The sequence below is a fragment of the Ahaetulla prasina genome, chromosome 11, assembly GCF_028640845.1.
Source record: "Ahaetulla prasina isolate Xishuangbanna chromosome 11, ASM2864084v1, whole genome shotgun sequence".
NCBI lineage: Eukaryota > Metazoa > Chordata > Lepidosauria > Squamata > Colubridae > Ahaetulla > Ahaetulla prasina.
Genome location: NC_080549.1, coordinates 22,510,683 through 22,533,397, shown reverse-complemented (window position 1 = coordinate 22,533,397; position 22,715 = coordinate 22,510,683). Strand labels below are relative to the sequence as shown.

The 22,715-nt window shown below is 38.9% G+C and overlaps 1 protein-coding gene across 1 annotated transcript in view; it reads left to right on the top strand.

The window, feature by feature from the left end:
• Window positions 1-18,091, top strand: part of TRPC5 (transient receptor potential cation channel subfamily C member 5) — a 364,061-nt gene extending 345,970 nt beyond the window's left edge. The window contains exons 8-11 of the mRNA XM_058154565.1: window positions 6,049-6,252; window positions 7,614-7,655; window positions 16,500-16,589; window positions 17,363-18,091. Coding sequence (XP_058010548.1) covers window positions 6,049-6,252; window positions 7,614-7,655; window positions 16,500-16,589; window positions 17,363-18,091 — 1,065 coding nt within the window. The remainder of the gene's footprint in view (window positions 1-6,048; window positions 6,253-7,613; window positions 7,656-16,499; window positions 16,590-17,362) is intronic.
• Window positions 18,092-22,715: the final 4,624 nt, after the last annotated feature.

Sequence of the window (22,715 nt, the reverse complement as noted above, 5' to 3'; positions counted from 1 at the left end):
ATTTATATTCTCTATTGTATGACTGGGACTCACCCACATAGGAACCTTATAATTTAGTTTATAAGAGTATTTTTTCCAAACACGCAAAAGAGCAGTTCTTAACACATGATTTTTAAAAGCCTTATCCACTTTTTTGTCATAAATTAAATATGCATGCCATCCATATAGCAAGTCATAACCTTCTATATTCAGGATTCTTTCCTCCGTTAAATTAAACCAATCACTTATTACAGAGAGAGCAGCTGCTTCATAGTATAATTTAAAATTGGGCATTTTTAAACCTCCCCTTTCCCGGGAATCTTGAATTATTTTTATTTTAACCCTCGCTTTTTTATCTTCCCATATAAATTTATTAATTCCAGTCTGCCATTCCTCCAAATTTTTATCTTTCTTAATTATTGGTATCATCTGAAAGAGGAATAAAATCTAGGTAAAACATTCATTTTGATAGCAGCTATTCTCCCCAGCAGCGATAATTGCATTTTTTTCCAAACCATCAAGTCCTTCTGAACTTTTTGCCATAAGACCTCATAATTATTCTTGTACAATTTCACATTTGATGATGTAATATAAACCCCTAAATATTTAACCTTTTTTACAATTTCAAATCCTGTTATTTCCTCTAATTTTTCTTTCTGTTGTCTGGTCATATTTTTTATTATCACTTTTGTTTTATTCACATCTCTCAACTCAAAATCTTCTATCATCTCAAAAAAGGATTTAGGGAGCTTTGCAAGTGCAGGTATCTTTTTAGAAGAAATTCTCTTGTCCTTTCGTGTATCAATTACTCCATTCCAATTTCCTAATATAATATACGATCTATAATCCCATAGAATCAACTTGTCATACAACATTCTGTAGTCTTTTTCTTGTTGATGATTAGGTGCATATATACCCAGCAGAAGAATCTTTTTTGTTTCTAATGTAAGTTCAATAGCAATATATCTTCCATGAATATCTGCCTCTATTAACTTAGCTGATATATCCTTTCTTAAATATACCACTATGCCATTTTTCTTATCCAAAGCTGAAGCAGCAAAATGTTTACCTAATTTTGAATTTATTAAGTATTTTTGATCTGATAGTTTAATGTGTCTCTTGTAAACAAATCACATCATTTTTAAATTGTTTCAAATAATGAAATATTTTTCTTCTTTTCTGAGCTGAATTCAAACCATTGACATTCCAGGTCAGAATTTTATTTGCCATTACTGGCCTCCTGAAGCTTTTGAGCAATCAGCTGAAGATCCTCCTCCCGTATCTTCGGCCTTGCTCCTCCCACCGCTTCTGTAACAGGATCCTGACCTTTGCTTTGAATTTGTTGCTCCTTTTCTTTATGCTTAAGGGCTCCCCTCGTCACTCTTTGTTCTTGTGGTTGTTCCTTATTATTCTCTTTCATTTCTTCTCTTATCTTTTCATTATTTTCCATCAACTTCTTAAACCAAACATTTTCCCTTGCTCTTTAAGCATATCTTCCAAAGCTACTTCAGATCCCTTTCTGCCAGCAGTCTTAGGTGGTTTAGTAGCCATTTCAGTTTTAAAAGTCACAAAATGGTAGATCTCCCTACTGCCCACTAGTGGGTGTTCCAGCTTTCATGGTGGGTAGTAGGGGTTTTGTCCGATACTGAAGCACTTTCCTTTTTAAAAAAATTTAATTGACTTTTTAAAAAATTTTCATAGCATTATTTAAAAACATTTTCATTAGGTTTTCATAAAATTCCCCATGACAATTTAAATTTCTGAAAATATACTGTTTGTATTGCCCACGCATAACTTTAGTTCATGTTACATAAGTGAAACTAAATGGCGCTATAGTGCGACCGCAAAAGAGCCTCGTCCCAGAATAGCTTGCGCAGCTCCCCCCACACCACCCAGCTGTAACAGACAAACAGAGCTGGTGGCTGGCACCCCCCCCCCCCCAAACCCAATCCACGATGCGTGAGAGGCATGTGCAGACGATGATACACTTTATAAATCACCATTACTGTGGAACCGGTGGGCGATTAGAAAATTTTACTAGTAACAGAGATACAAAAGTGGGCAGTAGATATAAAAAGGTTGACTGCCCCTGAAATAGACACTTATCGTGGTCGAGAATAGATATGATATGGATGTCGGCAGACTTGATAGAGAATATACAAGAAGTGAATATTGATTCAAATATATGGGCAGACCATAACCCAATGATGATAACATGGAAAGAACAGAAGAAAAGAAGAAGATGGATGTTGAATACATTAATATTAAAAGAAAATGATTTGCAACAATATATGGAAAAAGAATTAAAGTCTTTATTTGAAATAAACAAAAAAGAGGACACATCGCTTCAAAATGTATGGGACACAATTTTTTTTTTAATTTACATTTATATCCCGCCCTTCTCCGAAGACTCAGGGCAGCTTACAGTGTGTAAGGCAATAGTCTCATTCTATTTGTATATTTTACAAAGTCAACTTATTGCCCCACCAACAATCTGGGTCCTCATTTTACCTACCTTATAAAGGATGGAAGGCTGAGTCAACCTTGGGCCTGGTGGGATTCGAGCCTGCAGTAATTGCAGGCTGCTGTGTTTTAATAACAGGCTATCTTACAGCCTGAGCCACCACGGCCCTAATATATGCCACAATGAAGGCATATATTAGGGGACTGGCAATAACTTATATCGCACAGAAAAACAAAAGAAAAAGACAGAAACAGACAGAATTGGAAGAAGAATACAAAAAACTAGAGAAAAAATTCCAAGAAGATAGTCATAATGACAGAGTTAAGAAAAGAATGGAACTAAAAAAACATGAAATAAAACTAAATGAACAAGAGTTATTAGCAAATAATATGTCATCAGTTACCAGGATTTTACTATCATATATGGTGGACATGTCCAGAAGCCAAAAACTATTGAGAGAAAATAAAGGGTTGGTTAGAAGAAATAACCCAACAACATATTGATTTAAAACCAGTTGTTGTTTTTATTGGGGATCCTATCAGAGAAAATAGTAAAGATAATATTTATCTGATTATACATGTAATTACAGCAGCAAGAATAGCTTTTGCACAAAACTGGAAAGCAGAGAAAATACCTCTGGAAGGAGAAATCATTAGAAAAATTTTAGATTGTGCAGAAATGAATAGATTAACTTTGATGATTACAGAAAGAGAGGATTCAGAATAGTTTAAGATATGGGATAAATTTTACTATTGGTTAGAAGAGAGGTTCAGATAAGTAATGGATAATTATGTAAGAAAATGATAATAAAGTATTTGTGGAAAAATGGTAATAATTCAAATTGAAGTGAAGAAAAAAGAAACAGCAAAATAATGGAGGCAGGAAGAAAACACTGAGATGTCACACAGAAGGAATTGTTGATGATTTAAATGTATGTTTGTCTATAAAATAAAAAACTTTATTTAAAAAAAGGATTTCCTTGATCTCAAAGTGTTGTTCTCCCTCGACCATAAAAGGAGGAGATGGTGCTTTCTCAGGTGGCCTGAAACTACAATGAAATACAGGGTGCACTTCTTTGAGGATTTTTGGTTGTAGTAGTCCAACTGTCACAAGATTTATAATCCAGGTGATGTGGAAAGGTCATGCGTATTTTGGTCCTAATTTCTTAGGGGGTTACAAGGATTGTAGAAATTTAGTGGTTAGGTATACTCTGTCCCCTATCTTAAACGGTTTAGGGTAAGGTCATTTCTTATCAGCCTGTGCTTTGAACATGATTCTAGCATCACTGAATGTTTTCCTTACTACCAACATTTTGCAGTTGATGTATCCACTCTTTATGAGAGGGTATGGTGGGTTCTTCTACTGGTAGTTCTGGCATGGGGTTGAATTCCTGGTCAGTGGCAACTCTAAAAGGGGTGAATCGCAGTGTCTGTGAATGGCAAGAGGTCAGTCCAGTCAGTCCTGTTGATAGTTGATGCTGCTCTAGAACCCCGTTCATTCGTTCTGTCCCAGAGGTGAAATGCTCCCAGTTCAGACTGGATCACTCAATTCGGTAGCGATGGCGGTGGGTGGTTTGGAGAACCGGTAGCAAAAATCCCTGCCCCCCACCCCATGCCCAGCTGAGCCGTGTGATCATCAGAGGGTTTTTTTTACTTTTAAAAGCATTTTTTCTTTGGCCAAAAAAATGGTTTTAAAAGTAAAAAAAAAACCTCTGATGATTGCGTGGCTCATCTGGGATTGCCAGAGCCTTTTAAAAGCATTTTTTCTACAACCTTTTTGGCCGAAAAGGTTGTAGAAAAAGATGCTTTAAAAGTAAAAAAAAAAAAAAGTTGGCCACGCCCACCCAGTCACATTACTACCACCCCAAGCCCTGCCCACAGAACCAATAGTAACAAATTTTACATTTCACCACTGTTCTGTCCCCCCATTTGTCTGAAGATGATGACTAGAACTCAGACCTTGATCAATACCCAGGAGGCTTAGGAAAGCTCTCCAGAATTTTCAAGTGAATTGGACCCTCCAGTCTGATATAATCCTCTGCAGGGCTCCATGCAATCGACAGATGTGAAGTAGGAACATTTTGGCCATAGTTTTGTCAATGGGGATTTTTTGGCAGAGTATGAAGTAGACCTGTTTGGGAAACAAGTCTGTTACTACCCAAATGACAGTATTCCCTGCGCTGTCTGGAAATTCTACTATGAAATCCATAAAGATCTCTCTCCGTGGTGCTGAAGGTTTGGTTACTGTTTGCAACAGCCCTGGAGTTTTCCCCTGCCTTCTCTTTGCAGATGCACACACAGGGAAACTGGCCATGTAGCTCTCAATGTCTTTCTTTAGAGAAGGCCACCAGAATTACTTTTTTTATCAAGTGCAGTGTTTTTACAAATCAAAAGTGTTCTGCTAGCTTTGAATCATGGCAGGATTTCATGAGGTTGAATCTCTGGCTAGCTGAGCCAGACCGTCTTTTAGCAAGCAAGTGTCCACATGCGCCTGGAACCAGTCATCGGTGAGGAGTGCCTGTTCGAATGCTTGTGTGGTAGCATTGTCAGTTGGCAGGTCCAGTTTTCCTAAAGTCATTACTTTAGCAGCTAGTTGGGAAGCTGGGAGCAAGGGTTTGACTACTTCTGACTTAGTGCTATGTATTGGGGCATTTTGGACAGGGCATTGGCAAGGAAGTTCTTCCCTCCAGGAAGGTATTTGAAAGTGAAGTGAAAGTGCTTGAAATACTGGGCCTAGCATACTTGCTTTGGGGATAGTTTCTGAAGGGTTTTAAGGATCTCCAGATTTTTATGGCCAGTCCAGACCTGAAAATGGATTTTATTCCCCTCTGTTCTGACCCGGCCTTTGCAGAGGCAAGAAACAGACATCACTTTCTGGAGGCTCCGGAGCCAAGACAAAACAGATGGCCCTCCCCCCTTTACAGGAAGGTAAATCAAAGCACAGGATGGACAGGCACCAGGAAGAAGGTTATAAACTGAGGAATGCCTCCAGGCCCCTTCCCCACCAGAATGGCAGCATCCTGATAGGGATCTATGGGACCTGACAAAACCACTTAGAGAGGACTGTAAAGCACTGTGAAGCAGTACATTTCACTTAGTGACAGTTCAAAGTTACAATGGCACTGAAAAACTGACTTATGACCATTTTTCACACTTATGACCATTGTAGCATCTCCATGGACACATGATCAAAATTCAGATGCTTGGCAACTGGCTCATATTTATTATGGTTGCAATATCCCAGGATCATGTGACCTTCTGACAAGCAAAGTCAATGGGGAAACCAAATTCACTTAACAACCATGTTACTAATTTAACAACTGCAGTGATTCACTTAACAAATGTGGCAAGAAAAGTTGTAAAATGGGGCAAGATTCACTTTAAAAAATGGGTCACTTAGCAACATAAATTTCGGACTCAATTATGGTAGTAATTTGTGGACTACCTCTATATAAGTCTAAGCATTATTACTATTGCTTCTTTCCCCTTAATATGGCCTCTATGATCTAAAATTGTTTTTAGGATACAGATGTTCTTCATGGCAAATTGTGGTAGCCAAAAATGACTTCTCTCTTGTTCTTCTTTTTCTTGTCTCTTCCTGTCCAGGACCATGCAGACATAGAATGGAAGTTTGCACGCACAAAGCTGTGGATGAGTTACTTTGATGAAGGAGGCACACTACCACCTCCTTTTAATATTATCCCTAGTCCCAAGTCATGCTGGTACCTTTGCAAATGGGTACACAAACAACTTTGCCCACCGGGGGATCCAGAGAATGAACATAAGCATGAGAACCTGAAGACTTTCACGGTGAGGAACAGTGGAACACTTTCATTAATTAAGGGAAGGTTCATAGCTTAGCCCTTCCTTTCCTGATTCTGGCAGGCAGGGCGAATCTCTAGTCTGCCATCTTAGTTGGATTCCTGTCAAATGCCTGGGAAATCAGGAGATTCAGGCAGTTCAAACAAGTATAAAGATTTATTGCAAGCTTCTACAAGAATCTGGCCAACTGACCATTAAGGGAAATGAGGAAAGAGAAGAAAGAGAAGAAAGGCATTCAATGTGGGCTGGTCAGCTCAAAAATTTCAGCAAGAAATATTTAACAAATTGTTATCTCAGCCTGAAAACAAAGCTTAACCCAGCAGATTTCAGAATGGTATTCATGTCCAAAAAGAGATAGCACTGGTTCTCTAAAGACTTGGGTACCCAAATAGGAAAGGTTTCACTTTTTATTGTCTTCTTCTTTTCACTTGTACAAAAGCCCTCCTCTCTATTGAAAATTATATGTCCACCTGAACTAAACTAGAGGAAAGATTTTAGCCAAGAGGAGAATTGCAAGTTAAAGTGATTCAGAAATAAATCTCATTAGAACAAATGTTGATTGAAATCAAAACAGATACCGTGCTGAAGTATAGCATGAAGGCTTAAAGTGGGGAGCAGACGTGGAAATTGGTAGCCAAAATAGTTATGGAAAAGGAACACCCATTCCCAACAAAGAATCCCAGGATTATGATGAGTCCATGGTTATAAATTTATTGGACCAGGATGGAGGGAAATATATTAGTTCAAAACATCAATATAAATCTTATTTATCTTTGCTAATAATGCTAGTAATGCACAGATTATGTAGCCCAGTGGTTCACAGACTGTGATCCACAAACCCCTGAGGGGCCACCATGTCTTCACAGGGGTCCATGAAGAAAAAAATGTTATGATTTAAATCTTGGATTAAGTCTTGGGGGTCCGTGGCCATGATCCATGGCCACAAATTGTATTTAAATGGGGTCTGTGGTGAAGAAAAGATTGAGAACCATAGATGTAGCCTATGGAATTCACCATCATAAGATGCATTTGGTGACTTTGAAAGAAGGATATATATAGAGAGAGGGTGGGAGGGTGGGAGGGAGGGAGGGAGGGAGGGAGGGAGAGAGAGAGAGAGAGAGAGAGAGAGAGAGAGAGAGAGAGAGAGAGAGAGAGAGAGAGAGAGAATGCACATGTGTTCATGAGTAGTTTATGTCCACAAGATGATCTGTTCTAAGACATCAGTTCAAATTATGATGATGATGATGATGATGAATATTATTATTATTCATAAGCAACCTTATAGAAGAGAACTGAAATTCTTATGGTTGTGTGTTTCATCTATACATAAATTCGATTTTTCATTTCAGGAGCGTCATGCGGATAATTTGATTCAGAATCAACATTACCAGGTAAACGATTCCATTCTTTAAACTGCTTTGTCAAATATCCTTAGTTCTTCTACGGCATCTTCTCTAACTTAATGTCCCTGATAAAGTGAAATTACAATCCCCATCACTACCACTGGCTTTTGGGGGCGATGGAAGTTGTAGTCCTTCACATTGAAGGCACTGGGTTGAAGAAGGCTATGCTATGGACTCAACTTGAAAAAAGATTTATTAAGTATTTTTATGCTATATTTATAATCTTCCTTTTTGGTGAAATTGATGTGTAATCCTAATTCCAGCTCGCTTATTTCATTTAAAAGTACTACTTCTGAATGACTTGATTCCATTGCACTCATGTCAGAAGCATCAAGGCATTTCTGGTTTGAAAGAATTATCCGGTGACACCACCATTGCCCTGGAGATACCCGGTTGGGGCCTCCTTTGATGTCACCAGCAGGAACTGGAGCTCAACCCTGCCCCACAGCAGCTCAGGTCTTGAACCTGGGCTTGCTAACCTCCTCCCTAGTGTTCCAACCATTCAAGCCACCATACTCCTACTTGTCTCCATAACACATAGTGATGTCTACAAGAGGGTTAAGATAGCATCTGCAACCATATGTCAGATCCCCAGGTCCATTTTATGTGGGTCTACCCTGCAGATGCCCCTGATTCCGTATTGTACTTTTGTCGTGTCCCACTCCTCCGCTGACGGCCGGGTCAGGGAAATCCGAATCAGGCTTGCCTCTGCAGCTCTGCCCAAAGTCCTAGCAAAGTCCTCAGAGCAGGCAGGAGACCAGAAAGTGACTTCAGCAAGATAAGTTCGACTTTGCCTGACTCAGAGACTGCCAGAAAGCAGATCCTTTATATAGGCCATGGGGTGTGGCTCCATGACTCAGCACTCATTAAGGCCTGCCCCTCCCTTCCTTCTGTTACCTCCGCCTATCCAGTCTTCTGATGCGAGGGTCACTCCAATCAGCTGTTGTTGGAAGTAAACTTTCCTCAGGCTCACATGCTGTGGAGGAGGGGGAGGGGTCTAGCTGCTCCGTTTGCCTGGGCATGGAGCCAGGGCTGGGGCCGGGGGATGCTCCCTCCTCTGCAGCCTGCTTGGGCGTGGAGCCAGGGCTGGGACCGGGAGGTGCCCCCTCCTCTGCAGCTTGTCTGGGCATGGAGCCAGAACTGGGGCCGGGAGGCATACATTCCTCCATGTTCGGGAGCAGATAAGCAGACCCCGGCTGCGGTGAGAGCGGACAAGACACAACAACTTTGAACTGGTTTTGACAATTTAGCATGTAGCATGGTCCTGCAAAAGGAATAAAGAATTCTAAATAGGCACACTGGTTTTATTCAACGATAACAATTGACCCTTAATCTCCTGCAATCAAATATTTTTTTTAAATTAAAACCATTAGGATGACGTCAGAACTTCATTTTTTAAAAAGGACAATGGGAGCTATTCAGAAAGTAGTTTGATTTTTGTCTTGGTTCTCTGATTTGATAGTGGCTAATATCTCAGCACGTCATAAAAAGCATCATATCCCTCATTTGTTTGGCAGAGAAAAAAGATTTCACCCACTGTTTTAGTGCTCAAAAAGATTTATGCTATTAGTTTTTTTTTTAAATTTAATCAAAAATTACTGGGCATAATTTGTACATAACTGGTTGGGTTGGTGTGAAACAGGATTCTTAAGAGACAGCTAGTGTTTCCCATGTGGTTGAAATACTGGTTTACAGAAATGGCATTCCAAGTCAGATTGTGTCATACTATCAGGCATAAAGAATCTGGACCATCCATTCAGTTGCAGAATAGAAAACAGAAATGCCTACACATAAGACTCTAGTCAACTAAAGTTCAACACTAAATTGGTTCTAGAGAAGGGTCAACAGAATTCAAATTCAAGATGGGTTAGATTTGAGCAGTTTATGGGAATGCAATGACTCTAAATTGATTATGCACTTACCCCTACAGCTATGCCTTCTCCTCTCCTTACAAGTGCTTTTTCCAAAGGAGAATCTATTTAGTTCGAGACTAAAAAAAATCAGACAACCTGAGCAATTCCTTCTGTATTTTCATGCAACTCATGATTGCTGTTCCCAATTTGTTTAACTTTCACTTGAGAAATTGGCCAAAATCAGAGAACTTACTGTGCCAACAGTTCCACGTCTTAGTGCCATCAAAACTGCAAGGCAAAATATGAGGTGCTTCAACAGGTGGGGGATTTTTACAGCGAGACCAAGTAGAAGGATAAATTATCTTGCGTGGTCTCTTCTTGTATTGTTTGATACCATTTCAAAGGTTCATTGATCAAACAGCAAAAGAAGAAGAATTGGTGATTTGCCAAATAGCAAATTTTATTTATTTATTTATTTATTTTGTCACAGTTTTTGGTTAAAGCTTTTAGGATTATGAGAAGAGACCACAGAGTCAGGTAAAGTATTCTAAGCACTGATGATTCTGTTACAGAAGTCATATTTTCTGCAATCTAGATTAAAGCAGTTGACATTAAGTTTAAATCTATTAGTTGCTCTAGTATTATTGCAATTAAAGCTGAAGTAGTCTTTAACAGGAAGGACATTACAATAGATGATTCTGTGAGTTAAACTTAGGTCTTGTCGAAGGCGATGGAGTTCCAAGCTTTCTAAGCCTAGGATTTCAAGTCTGGTGGGATAAGGTATTTTATTGTTTTCAGAGGAATGGAGAACTCTTCTTGTAAAATATTTCTGGACACGTTCAATTGTATTGATGTCAGAGATGTGGTGAGGGTTCCAAACAGGTGAGCTGTATTCTAGAATTGGTCTAGCAAATGTTTTATATGCTCTGGTTAGTAGTGTGGTGTTTTTGGAAAAGAAGCTACGCAAGATTAGGTTTACAACTCTTAGAGCTTTTTTTGCTATGTAGTTGCAGTGGGCTTTGGCACTTAGATCATTTGACATGAAAACTCCAAGGTCTTTAACAGGATGGGGGTCGTCAGTAAGGTAATGTCCATCTAGTATGTACTTAGTGTTTGGGTTCTTTTTTCCTATATGTAAGACTGAGCATTTGCTGGATGAAATTTGGAGCTGCCAATTTTTAGACCAAGCAGTTAGATGATCAAGGTCTTTTTGGATGATAGATGCATTGTCTGTGGTGTTAAATAGTTTGACATCGTCAGCAAAGAGAACACAATTACTTGAGATATGGTCACAAAGATCATTAATGTATAGTATAAAGAGTGTTGGTCCAAGGACGCTGCCTTGAGGAACGCCACTCTTGACAGGAACAGGATTTGATAAAGCATTGCCAATTTTGACCACTTGTTGTCTGTTAGACAGAAAAGCAGATATCCATTTGTGAAGGGGTCCTGAGATGCCATAGGATATTAGTTTTAGGAGAAGTTTATCGTGTACTACTGAGTCAAAACCTTTGCAGAAGTCTATGTAGATTGCATCTATTGATTTGCCTTGATCAAAATTTGTAGTCCATATGTTTTTACAGTGGAGAAGTTGTAAGTTACATGATAATTTTTTTCTGAAACCAAATTGTTTATTGGAGAGTAGGTTGTTAGTTTCTAAGTGTGAGGTAATGGATTGGTTGATGATTGATTCCATGACTTTGCAGGTGACGCAGCAAAGAGAGATCGGTCTGTAATTTTCGACTAAGCTGGGGTCTCCTTTTTTGAAGATAGGGATGACTGTGTTTGGGAAGGGAACTGGTAGTGAAAGCTTTATCAAAGATAATGCTTAGGGGTTCTGCTATATTAATGGAAAGTTTTTTTAAGAAGTATGCACATAGTCCATCGGGTCCAATAGATAGCGATGGTTTTAAGTTATGAAGAGCTTTTCCAACATTATCTTCTGTGAAATCTATATGAGTTAAGTCATCATAATCATTGCTGGTACGTTTGTGGAATGTCGGATATGTGTTATCGGAGTTAACAAAAACTGAGCCAAACAAAATATTGAAGAGGTTTGCTTTAACTGTTTCGTCATTGTATTCTTTGTTGTTAGAATCTTTTAGTGGTAGGATGGATCTTGAGTCTTTAAGTTTATTGTTAACAAAATTATAAAAGGCACGATTGGAATTTGTGCGCAGAAGGTTCTCTTCTTGCTTGGTGTGGTAATTTGTATTCAGTTTTTATTTGGTTGCATATATTTCTGTAGCGGTTTTTGAAATTTGCAACATAGCCTTTTTTGTTTCTTTTCCAGAGGGATTTTTTTTTGATTGAAGCTTTTTTATTGATATGGGTAGTTTGTTTTTCCTGATCATGGTAGTCATTTGTGGTACATATAGTTTAATGACTCTATTGATTTCAAGTAGGAAGACTCTATAGTGGTCTTCAGCGGTTATGCAGGTTGCAAACAGATTTTGCCAGTCCAAATGGCGAGGAATAGACAGAGAGAGAAAGATGAATGAAACATTAATTTTCCTAGAAGCAAAATCAAGAATTTTATTCCCCTAACATTTCAATCTCTTTCCCTAAATAAAAATCTGAGAAAAGAGGAAGAAAAAAAAGGATTTTTTTCTTTGAATGTATGTTGTGGAAAGTTGCAGACAAACAAAGATTAATATTTTTAAAAATTATACTGGACAAATGTGTTTCTCTGCATTTTTTTTGCCTTCTAGTGGGCATCTGGATTTTGACAGTTCATCTAGAAGCCCTAAGATGTTAATTAGTGAACCAGATTCAAAAGGGATCTGTAACATACATAGGTCTCTGCAGTTTAGCATGCTTCATTATGCTGGATTTTAATTCCGATAATTAAATGGAATGTTTATCTATTGTGCAGAAAATCAGTTCTTAGATGAGTGGAATCAAGTAAATCAATTGATAGAGATATATGGGCAGAGTTTGTTATCATATTGGAACAATCCCATAAATTTGCAATGGGAAAAGTTTTCCTGGTTGTCTATGGAGATTCTCAATCATCCAGATCATGGTTGTCCCAAAGGTGCTTTTTTAAGAGGCAACTGGACTTTCTGGTTTTTCTTTGAAGATGTTTTGCTTTTCATCCAAGCATTCCCAAACTGTCCCGTCCTCTTGATTTATGAGAAAAGTTTTCCTTTCTATTTTATTGCTTTATTCCTCCAATTTTTAATTTCTTAACAAAAACAGGTGCAGGAAGTAACTTGACGTCTCTTACCTGTAGTAACTTGAGATCCTTTACCAATGAATATGTATCCTCTTGTCTGTTGCTTATGCGTTAGTCTCTCCTGCCTTTCAGAGATGTATAAACAAAAGGGCAGCCGTGTGTGTGTGTGTGTGTGTGTGTGTGTGTGCGCGCGCGTGTGAATATTCATTGGCGGCAATAGGTTTCAACCTGTAGGAGGTTTTTGTTTTTTTTATTCAAAAAGTTTTACAGAAATTTTCCCCCCCTTTCCCCCCACCTCCCCTCCCCCCTCCCTTCACAACTCCCCTCCCCTCCCCCCAACTTCCCGGAACGAGCACAAGGTATAGTTAAAAATAAAACAAACATATGCTAAAAAATTTTTCGTCCCAACTTACTTATACCTCTACAATCATCAATTCCTAACTTCCCCCAAAAACAAACAAAAATAATACATCATAATCATTCAAAAACAATCTGATAACTCTTAGTCTGATATCTACGTTGAATATAGTCAATCCATTTTTTCCATTCCTTTAAGTATCTTTCTTGCGTATTGTCTTTCAAAAAGGCTGATATCTTCGCCATCTCAGCCAAATTGGCAACTTTCAATATCCATTCTTCTATTGTAGGTACTTCTTTTTTCTTCCAGTATTGTCCTATTAGTAATCTTGCTGCTGTTATTAGATTTAAAATCAATTTAGTCTCAATTACTGTACAGTCCGTAATAATTCCCAACAAAAAAAATTGCGGCAGGAACTTTATCTTCTTTTTCAAAACATTTTGTAAAATCCACCAAATTTTTATCCAAAAGGCCTTTATATCCTTACAAGTCCACCAAATATGAAAATATGTAGCATCATCACAATTGCATCTCCAACATTTTGCTTGCATATCTGGGTACATACACGATAATTTCTTAGGATCTAAGTGCCATCTATAAAAACCTGTAGGAGGTTTTTTTGAACAACAAACATCGTGGAGATACCCACAACAGAGGCTTATGATTTTGGGGAATGAGATCCAATTGTTGGGGGAAATCTCACATTATTTTATGAAAAAGCCTTATTATTAAAAAACAGTTGATGATATTTGATCCTGCACAGACCAGAGATAATGATTGTGGTGCTTATGATAGAGTAGAAGTCATAAGTCACTTATGTAAGTGAAATACAATTATAGACTATTAACAGAAGTTTCTTTGAAGTTTAACTCTGCTGTTGGTTTTACCTGTTAACTATGTTTAAATAGATGGATGGATAGATAGATAGAATGTCAGTTCAAATGGGTTGGGTAAAGTGTTGTAGAACTTTATAAAACATGTGCCTGTTTTGTCAGGGAGGGATGGGAATTATTATTTTTAAAATATATTTATTAGTATTCAGCTAGGGGGGACAATTTATGTTTTTGTTTTTTCTTTTCATGCACATTTCTTTTTTTCTTGGTCTTGTCCAGCTTTGCTTTGTCTTTGTCTTTATTTTTCTTCCTCCCTTTTTGAAAATTTGTATTTTAACATTCTGAATAAAAATAATTTTAAAAATTCTTTGGAGGGAGGGAGACCCACCAGCATGTGTTTTTTAATAAACATTGCAGTGAGCTTTGATTATTTGCTTTGGGCCAGTGTTGGTATTCAATTTTTTTTACTACTGCTTTTGTGGGCGTGGCTTATTTTGTGGGCGTGGCTTGGTGGTCATGTGACTGGGTGGGTATGGCATGGTGGTCATGTGACTGAGTGGCGTGGCTAGGTGGTCATGATCCTAGTTCCCCCTACGAGCAAACCAAATACAAGTGGTCCTTGCTTAATGGCCAGTTGTTTTAGCAAGTGTTCAAGTTTATGACTGACCTCCCCAGAGGTACTTGACCTGTTTTTGGAGTTTTGACAGCCATACACACACACACACACACACACACACACACATTTATGACCAGTTACAACATCCCACACAGTCATGTGACTGAAGTTTTCTACATTTTTTGCCAGTTTCCAACAATTCCTTCTGGTTTCCATTTAAAAATGCCCATTGGGGAAAATGGACTTCTTTAACAACCACAAGGTTCACTTAATGACCACAAGGTTCACTTAATGACCATGGTGTTTGCCTAACTCAGGGGTCTGCAACCTTAAACACTCAAAGAGCCATTTTTCTATTTTCTTTTAAACAGGTATCTCTCTCACACACATCTCTTTCTCCCTCTCTCTCTGTCATCTCCTCTCTCTTTTTCTCTCATTTCTCTCTCATCTCTTTCTCTTTCTTTCTCACTAGCTCTCTGTCATCTCTATCATCTCTTTCTTTCTCTCTCTGTTTCTCACCACACTTTTAGGTATCTGAGTTTTGAGATGGAAATGTGAAATCTTCCAAGGTTTATTTTGTTCTTCAAAATATTTTGAGGTGTCTGCAATTTAAACCATAGGTCCCAGCTCCACAATGTTGAAGACAAGATCTTAAACAGGCCATTTGTCTCAAAACAGAAAGAACAATTTCATGCTGTGATTAATATATGAAATGTACTATCATAAGGAGGTGCGAGAGCTCAGTGGTTAAAGATGCTGACCTTGTCAGCTGGAGAGCCAACAGCCTGGGTTCAAACCCAAGCTCCACAGAATGGAGTGAGCTCCCATTCCTTGCCCCAACTCCTGCCCACCTAATAATTTGAAAGCATGCAAATGTGAGTAAATAAATAGGTATCACTTCGGTGGGAAGGTAATAGTGTAATGTGTGCTTCAGCTTATAGTCATGTTGGCCACATGACCATGGAAGCATCTTCGGATAATGCTGGCTCCCTTGGCCAAGAAACAGAGATGAGCACTGTGCCCTAAAGCCAGACATGACTAACACAGAGAAAACTTTACCCCTTTTTTACTGTCACAAGATGTGAAGGCTCAGTGGCATTTTAAACAGTATTTCATGGTTAAGAGCCATGCAGGTTTCCACCAATGACCTCCATTATCTCAGGTTGTGAGGGACTTCCCACTAGAATCCATAAACATCTAAACAGCCACACGTTGTCTTTGTCAAATTAGTAAGCATAGCACATCAGTTAATGCAGAGTTTTATCTGCTCTTGAATTTAATCATGCAATACCATTCTTATGCTCTGTGTTTTCATTCTGTTGCGCACATTCCCATGGATTTCATAAAACCAACTTTGGGTGGGGGGGGCTATGTTCTTAATTTGCTTAATAACCCCCTGGTTTCAGTACACTGTAAATAATATTATCGGTTAAATTACATAATTTAGTTCAGGTTGTATAGTCATTTGACAAAGTAAACCTGTTTCAAGGAAGGGATGCATTTTATATACAACTGGGATAATTTTATTTATGCCTAATTAACTAATTACTTAATTCATTCTAACGTCAGAATTGTTTTCTGCTTATGGAATTAATTTTCCCCATTGCATCCAGGGTATTTTTAGCAAGCTTACAAATCAGTCAGGGTTTTTAATTAACAGCCATTCTATTAATTCTGTAGATATAATTAACTCTTTGCTCCTGAATGACTTTTCAATTAATATATTGATAATAACTCGAGTTAATAGAATAATCAACGGCCTATATATTGTAGGTTTTGCTATTCTCAATAGCACTGTTGTGCTATTCTCTTTGTATCTTTATTATTTCATTGGTAAATACTTCCATCTTCATCATTTAAAATCAAAACAGAATTTGATTTCAAAATAATTTCAAAGGGGAAGGAAATGTCCATGGGTGGAGTGTGATTCTTGCTCTTACTGAATATCGTGGAGACTGGGAAGAAGGTTAACTTTCTGGTGCTTCTCATTTCAGGAAGTGATCAGGAATCTGGTGAAGAGATATGTTGCTGCCATGATAAGGAATTCAAAAACCAATGAAGGCTTAACTGAAGAAAACTTTAAGGTAATATCTCAATGGAGTGATGGTATGAAAGAAATAGAGAGAAAGATGGAGGGTGGGAGAGAGAGAGAGAGATGAAGGGAGAGAGAGAGAACTGGAGGGAGGGAGGGAAGGAGGGGGGGGAGAATGGACTATAATAAGGTTCACATGCCATGGTTCAACCATGCTTATTGATAACTGTAATTGAACTGAGCTAAGTCATGGTTTATCAATTATATTGAAGTAGTTAATATATTATGCTAAGCCATGAATTGTTTAACTATATTTTTGCTAAATAAATCACCTTTAGCTGGCTTCATACATTATGCTAAATTATAATGGACATGATTTTGACTGGGTTGGGTGAACCTATTTTATCTCCAAGGAGCATCTCACTTTTTCTATTAAATATTATTTATCAAAATTGGTGCAACACGATCCCATTCCCATTTTGCTTTTCTAAATGGAGAGGCAATGAAATGAGAATGGATGAAAACTTTGGAATATTTATTTTCTATTTCTGAGCAAACATTTAGTTACTATTATGTGCCTTGTTTGTAGGAGAGGGAAAGCTTAAGGCACTTTCTGTTCCCTAGTCACCACATTTTAGTGTCAAGTTCTTGCTGAAAGGTACCATTTCACTGAGCTTTGTTCAATAGAATTATCCCACCATGCTAAATAATGAAAGATTTGCAATTCTTGTAATGCATTAGTCATCTCCCGAGGAAAGTGTTCAAAGCCATGCAGCCAGTGTGCATTAAAGTGTCTATCATCTCTTGTCACTTCTCTCCCCTTAGGAGTTAAAACAAGACATTTCCAGTTTCCGCTATGAAGTCCTTGACCTGCTGGGTAACCGGAAGCCTCAAAGAAGAAGTTACTCCACCAGTAGCACGGAGGTCTCCCAAAAAGAAGACGTTTCTGAGGAATGCATGGGAGAAACCTCCAAGGCCAAGGGTGTCTCCTTTGGGGTGGCCAACAAAAAGAAAGACTTCAATGTGTCAGCTCTGATTAAGACTATGTCTGGCATTGAGACAGGGAATGAAAAACCAAAAAGCAACGGGATCAGCAAGCGCTCTTTCGTTCGGAATGGCAACAGAGTCCAAAGGCTCTCCAGCTCCAAAAAGGAGTCCTTCAAGAGACTGGGTCTCCTCTTTTCCAAGATGAACGGACATCTTGCAGAACCCAACCAAGAGCCCATGTATACCATTTCAGATGGGGTTATCCAGCCCCATTACATGTGGCAAGACATTAAATATTCTCAGATGACAAAAGAGCGAGATAACTGCTCCAAAAGTGAAATTAACCTCAATGAGGTGGGCTACAGTTCAAATATCAGGCATACGGGACAGAGCCAATGCCCTGTGGTTTGTGCCAGCTCCCTTCACTGTGCTTCCAGCATTTGTTCCTCAAATTCCAAACTCATAGACTCCTCAGAGGATGTTTTTGACTCATGGGGAGATGCTTGTGACATGTTAAGGAACCAATGGAATGATGGGCAGGAGGAGCAGGTCACCACACGCCTATAGGTAGAGTTGTTCAGTCACTTGGCCATAGAGCATCAGCATCCTGGAAACTGTTTGCTATCACAGACTCTTCATAGTTAGGGACACCTCCTCTTTCCCAGGTTGTCCCTGACAAATGTAGGCCCCAGGTTCTTTTAGCTTATTTGATAGCCACAGAACACCAGTTTTTTCTTTAATTTGCTTTCTTAGACTTACCAATGCCAAACCTTTCATTTAAAAGGTCCAGGTCTTTGAAAAATGTCAGAATCTACAGAATACTTATTCCCTCAAACAGGCTTCAGGATATCCTCTGGGTAGTTCTGGTTATTCCTGCCATCACTTTTGGATCGGTACATTTTTATTAATTCAATGTTGGTCTCCTCGAAACAACATCTCTTTCACCTTCAACTTGGTTAGCGACTCTGCTTCCCAATGTCTTACATTTTATCTTCTGGCCATTGATCACTGTCCAGGACTGGCAGATGCAAAGCAATTTAGAAGGAGGCCAAGACCCAACGGAGGCTGCTTGCAGGGGGACTGTTTCAAATATAAATGGGCTTTTCGCTTTCAAGCAATACAACTTTCCATGATTACAATTGTATGTCCTTTATTAAAGTTGCATATTGTTTTCTTAATGTAAACGATTACCATAATGAGTTAAAAGTTGAGCTCTAGAATTTACTGTGTTCAGTTATCCAAAGCATGCATGCACACACATGGTTCACCTATGATTATGTATAGGTTGTGGTGACACATAGTGTACACACACACACATGCCCCAGTGTTCAGATCACCCTCTTTTCACCCTGTACTAGTAATGTTCTCCAATTCACCTATAAAACTGTCCCAGGGATTTTTCTACGAACAAAGTAGTATTGAGCAAGTATGCATTAAAAGTACACCACATGAGCCCAGGTGATGCAGGGGTTAGAATGCAGTATTTGCAGGCTAATTCTGCCGACTGTCAAGAGTTCGATCCTGACTGGCTCAAGGTTGACTCAGCCTTCCATCCTTCCGAGGTCGGTAAAATGAAAACCCCGATTGTTGGGAGCAAGATGTTCACTCTGTCAATTGCTTAAAGGTGGCTGTAAAGCACTGTGAAGTGGTATATAAGTCTAAGTGCTATTTCTATTGTTATCTCTTTGAATTTTACACACATCTGCATTCCAGACAGGAAATAATTGATGGATCTGCACCTCAAATTCTTTCAGTATTGGCCATAGAGTTTGAAAATTCTTATCCTTTTTCTGGTATTGGATTACAGATAATTCCTTTAGTAATAATTTCAGCATCCTGGATGCTATAAGACAAACCTGGAAATTGTAAAATTAAGATCCAATGTCTCAGCAACATTAACTGGCTTTATTTAAAACAACATCAGCAAAAGTAGCAACTCAGCCAGTGGTGGATTCTTACCTGTTCGCCCTGGATCGGATGAACCTCTAGCGGCGGGAGGCTCCGCCCACCCCCCGGACGTCTCTGCGCATGCGCAAATGTGTCACGTGCGTGAGCGCACCCATGAGCGAACCAGTAGCGGCGGAAATTTAAACCCACTACTGAACTCAGCAGTTTCAGAGATGTGTCTTTTCCAGGACTTAGGAAAATTAAATGCTCAGCAGCAATGGTGCCAACCCAGAAAACTCCTGGTGTGTTCAGTGTTTCAGTACATACGTTTTGGGGATGGGCTGAATCTTTACAGAGATTGACAGTCCTGAAATTCTCATGTCCTATACTTTGAATCGTAGCAGCTTGTCCCAAAATTTGAAAGTCTCTTTTTTGTCTCTTTTTTCTTTTTCAAGAGATTGGGTAGCCATTTGTCCCAAATAATGTAGGGTCACCTGCTTGTGCGAGGGGTTGGACTAAAAGACTTCCAAGGTCCTTTCCAATTCTGCTATTCTGTTAAAACTAACATAGTTATTTAAATTATACTCTAGCTAACATATCTACAAAGGTGGGTCAAAGAGATGCTGTGTGGCATTTAACTTCTAAGAAGGGAAACATTCTGGAGATCAATTTATTTTGGAATGTGATCAAACCCAGGAGCTTTGGAGGTTACTTTATTTACAGCAGTTGAAAAGCACAGCATTACAAAATAGCCCACTTTAAGCCAGCAACTCAGCAGAGCCAGAATGCCATAGAGGAAATTGTCCAATTCTGTAAAATTGATCCCACTTGTTGCTACTGCAGCTAGAATGTTTCTGCTCAGCACTTTCTTATTCAGACCATCTGTTTATCTTGTACCTACCTTAAAAAATATGATTCTATATCTCAGTACAGGTATTTCTCGACTTATGACCCAATCAAGTTCAAAATTTCTGTTGTTAAGCAAGGCATTTGTTAAATGAGTTTTGCCCAGTTTTACCATTTTCTTGTCACAGTTAAGTGATTCACTGTAGTTGTTCAGTTAGTAGCACGGCTGTTAAATGAATCTGGGTTCCCCATTGACTTTGTCAGGAGGTCACCAAAGGGGATCACATCACCCCAGGATGCTGCAGCTGTCATAAATATGAATCAGTTGCCAAGCGTCTGAATTGTGATCATATGGCCATGGGGATGCTGCAACCATCATATGTGTGAAAAATGGTCATAAGTCACTTTTTTCAGTGCCATTGTAACTATGAATGGTCACTAAACGAACTGTTGTTAAGTCAACAGAAAGTAACAGGACATGGATGTGTTTTTTTCAGGGACAATCTGTGTGTGAGAATCACACTGTGTTGGTAGAGGAGATTCTTCACTTGAGAAGCAGCTTACAAGGAAAGGGCTCCTAACAGGAATAGCCATGAGATAGGAATGCCATAACTTTCCGTTCTACTTTAGATCCAGCTGATTCTTCCTACAAATTCCTGGACATAAAAAGCTCCAATTAAGCAAATGGGTGCTTCCCCAGGCAAACTGCTGTGCAAAAGCTCTCATCTTTCCAATTTAGAAGGCTTCCATTCTTCACTTCGGTTTTGTTCTCTATTGTCCCATCTCTGAGGACTTTGGGAAAGGAAAATCCAATCATCGCAAACAATTGATGTAATTAATTTCAGCGCCTAGATTCTGTATCCAGAGCAATGCATCTTTTAGCAGCCACTGCACACACCGTGCAACGTGCAATCTCAGTATAAGCTTGCATAAATCGGTACAGCTGGGAATTCACTTGTCAAAATACGCTAATGCACCGTATGTCCAAAAACCCAAGATTTTTCATCCAGATTTATGAGTCATCACCCTTGCCTAACAGAAAGGCTCTTTTGCAGAAAACTAAATATTTGCTGGAATAAACCCAATTTATAAAGCAGTAAATTGCAGCTGAACATCTAACAGAATAGTTGGAAGGGATCTTAGAGGTCTTCTAGGCCAATCCCCTGCTCAAGCAAGAAACTTTATACAATTTCAGCCCCTTTAAGATGTGTGGATTTCAACTCCCAGAATTCCCTAGCCAGCTTTAACAAAGTAAAGAAATACTCTTAATCTTTGGACCTTCGACACACTTTTATTTAATTCACACTTGAAACCTTTTAAATTCAGTCCAGGTGCTGTAAAATAACATTTAGATAAAATAGCTGTGTGCATTTGGAATGATAGAGAAGGTCTTCCTGGCTAGAGGCTCCATCTGATGAGAAAACATTACCTCTGCATGTTTGGTTTAGATGCTGAATCCTGAAGCTAGAATTTATTCCATGTCAATTTTTAAATTTTAACTATCTAGCAATGTATTCTCATCTTCTCATGAGGAACTTAGAATGAATGAAAATTTGAGGTGTTCAGAACTTGTTTCTGCCATTAAAGGAGGCTTGTGCACACCACAGATGGGCATGTACAGTTAGGTCAGGATTGCACAGAAGTGTAATGTAAAGAGCCATAGTGGCACAGTGGTTAGAATGCACTATTGCAGGCTAACTTACTGCTTTCTGCCAGCAGTTTGAACCTGACTTGCTCAAGGTTAACTCAGCCTTCCAAGGTCAGTAAAATGAGGACCCAGATTGTTGCAGGCAAGGTGCTGACTCTGCAAACTGCTTAGAGAGGGGTGTAAAGCACTATGAAGCAGTATATAAGTCTTATTGCTATTGCTATTGCTCTATCTATCTAATCTATCCATCCAACTCTGTACAACTATTAAAACTTGAAACACCTGCCTTTTGAGAAGATAGTTTTTCTCAAAAAGCATTTATCTCAAATTCTAACAGAGTTGTACAGAGATAGATAGATAGATAGATAAGATACACAACTTTCAACCATTTGTTTAGTGCAGGCGTCAGCAGCCTATGGCTTTGGAGCTGCATGTGGCTCTGTCACCCCTCTGCTGTGGCTGTCACTCAAAATATGCATCACAACTGCCAATGTGCAACACCCACATTGCAACACCCACATTGCAACACCCACATTGCAACACCCACATAATAAATACACAATTTATTAAGGTTTTCAACCCCCAATAGGCCAACCATGGATAAATCCAAGAAAAGGAACGTTTCAGAAGAAAACAGAATGTTTAATTCAACTACATATGTTAGTTTTGTGGAAATAGTCAGGCACAGGAAGGGTTTTGTGGCTCCCGGTATTTTCTTTTCTGTGGGAAATAGGTCCAAATGGTTCTTTGAGTGTTTAAGGTTGCAGACCCCTGGTTTAGTGACTGTTCACAGTTACAATGGCACTTTAA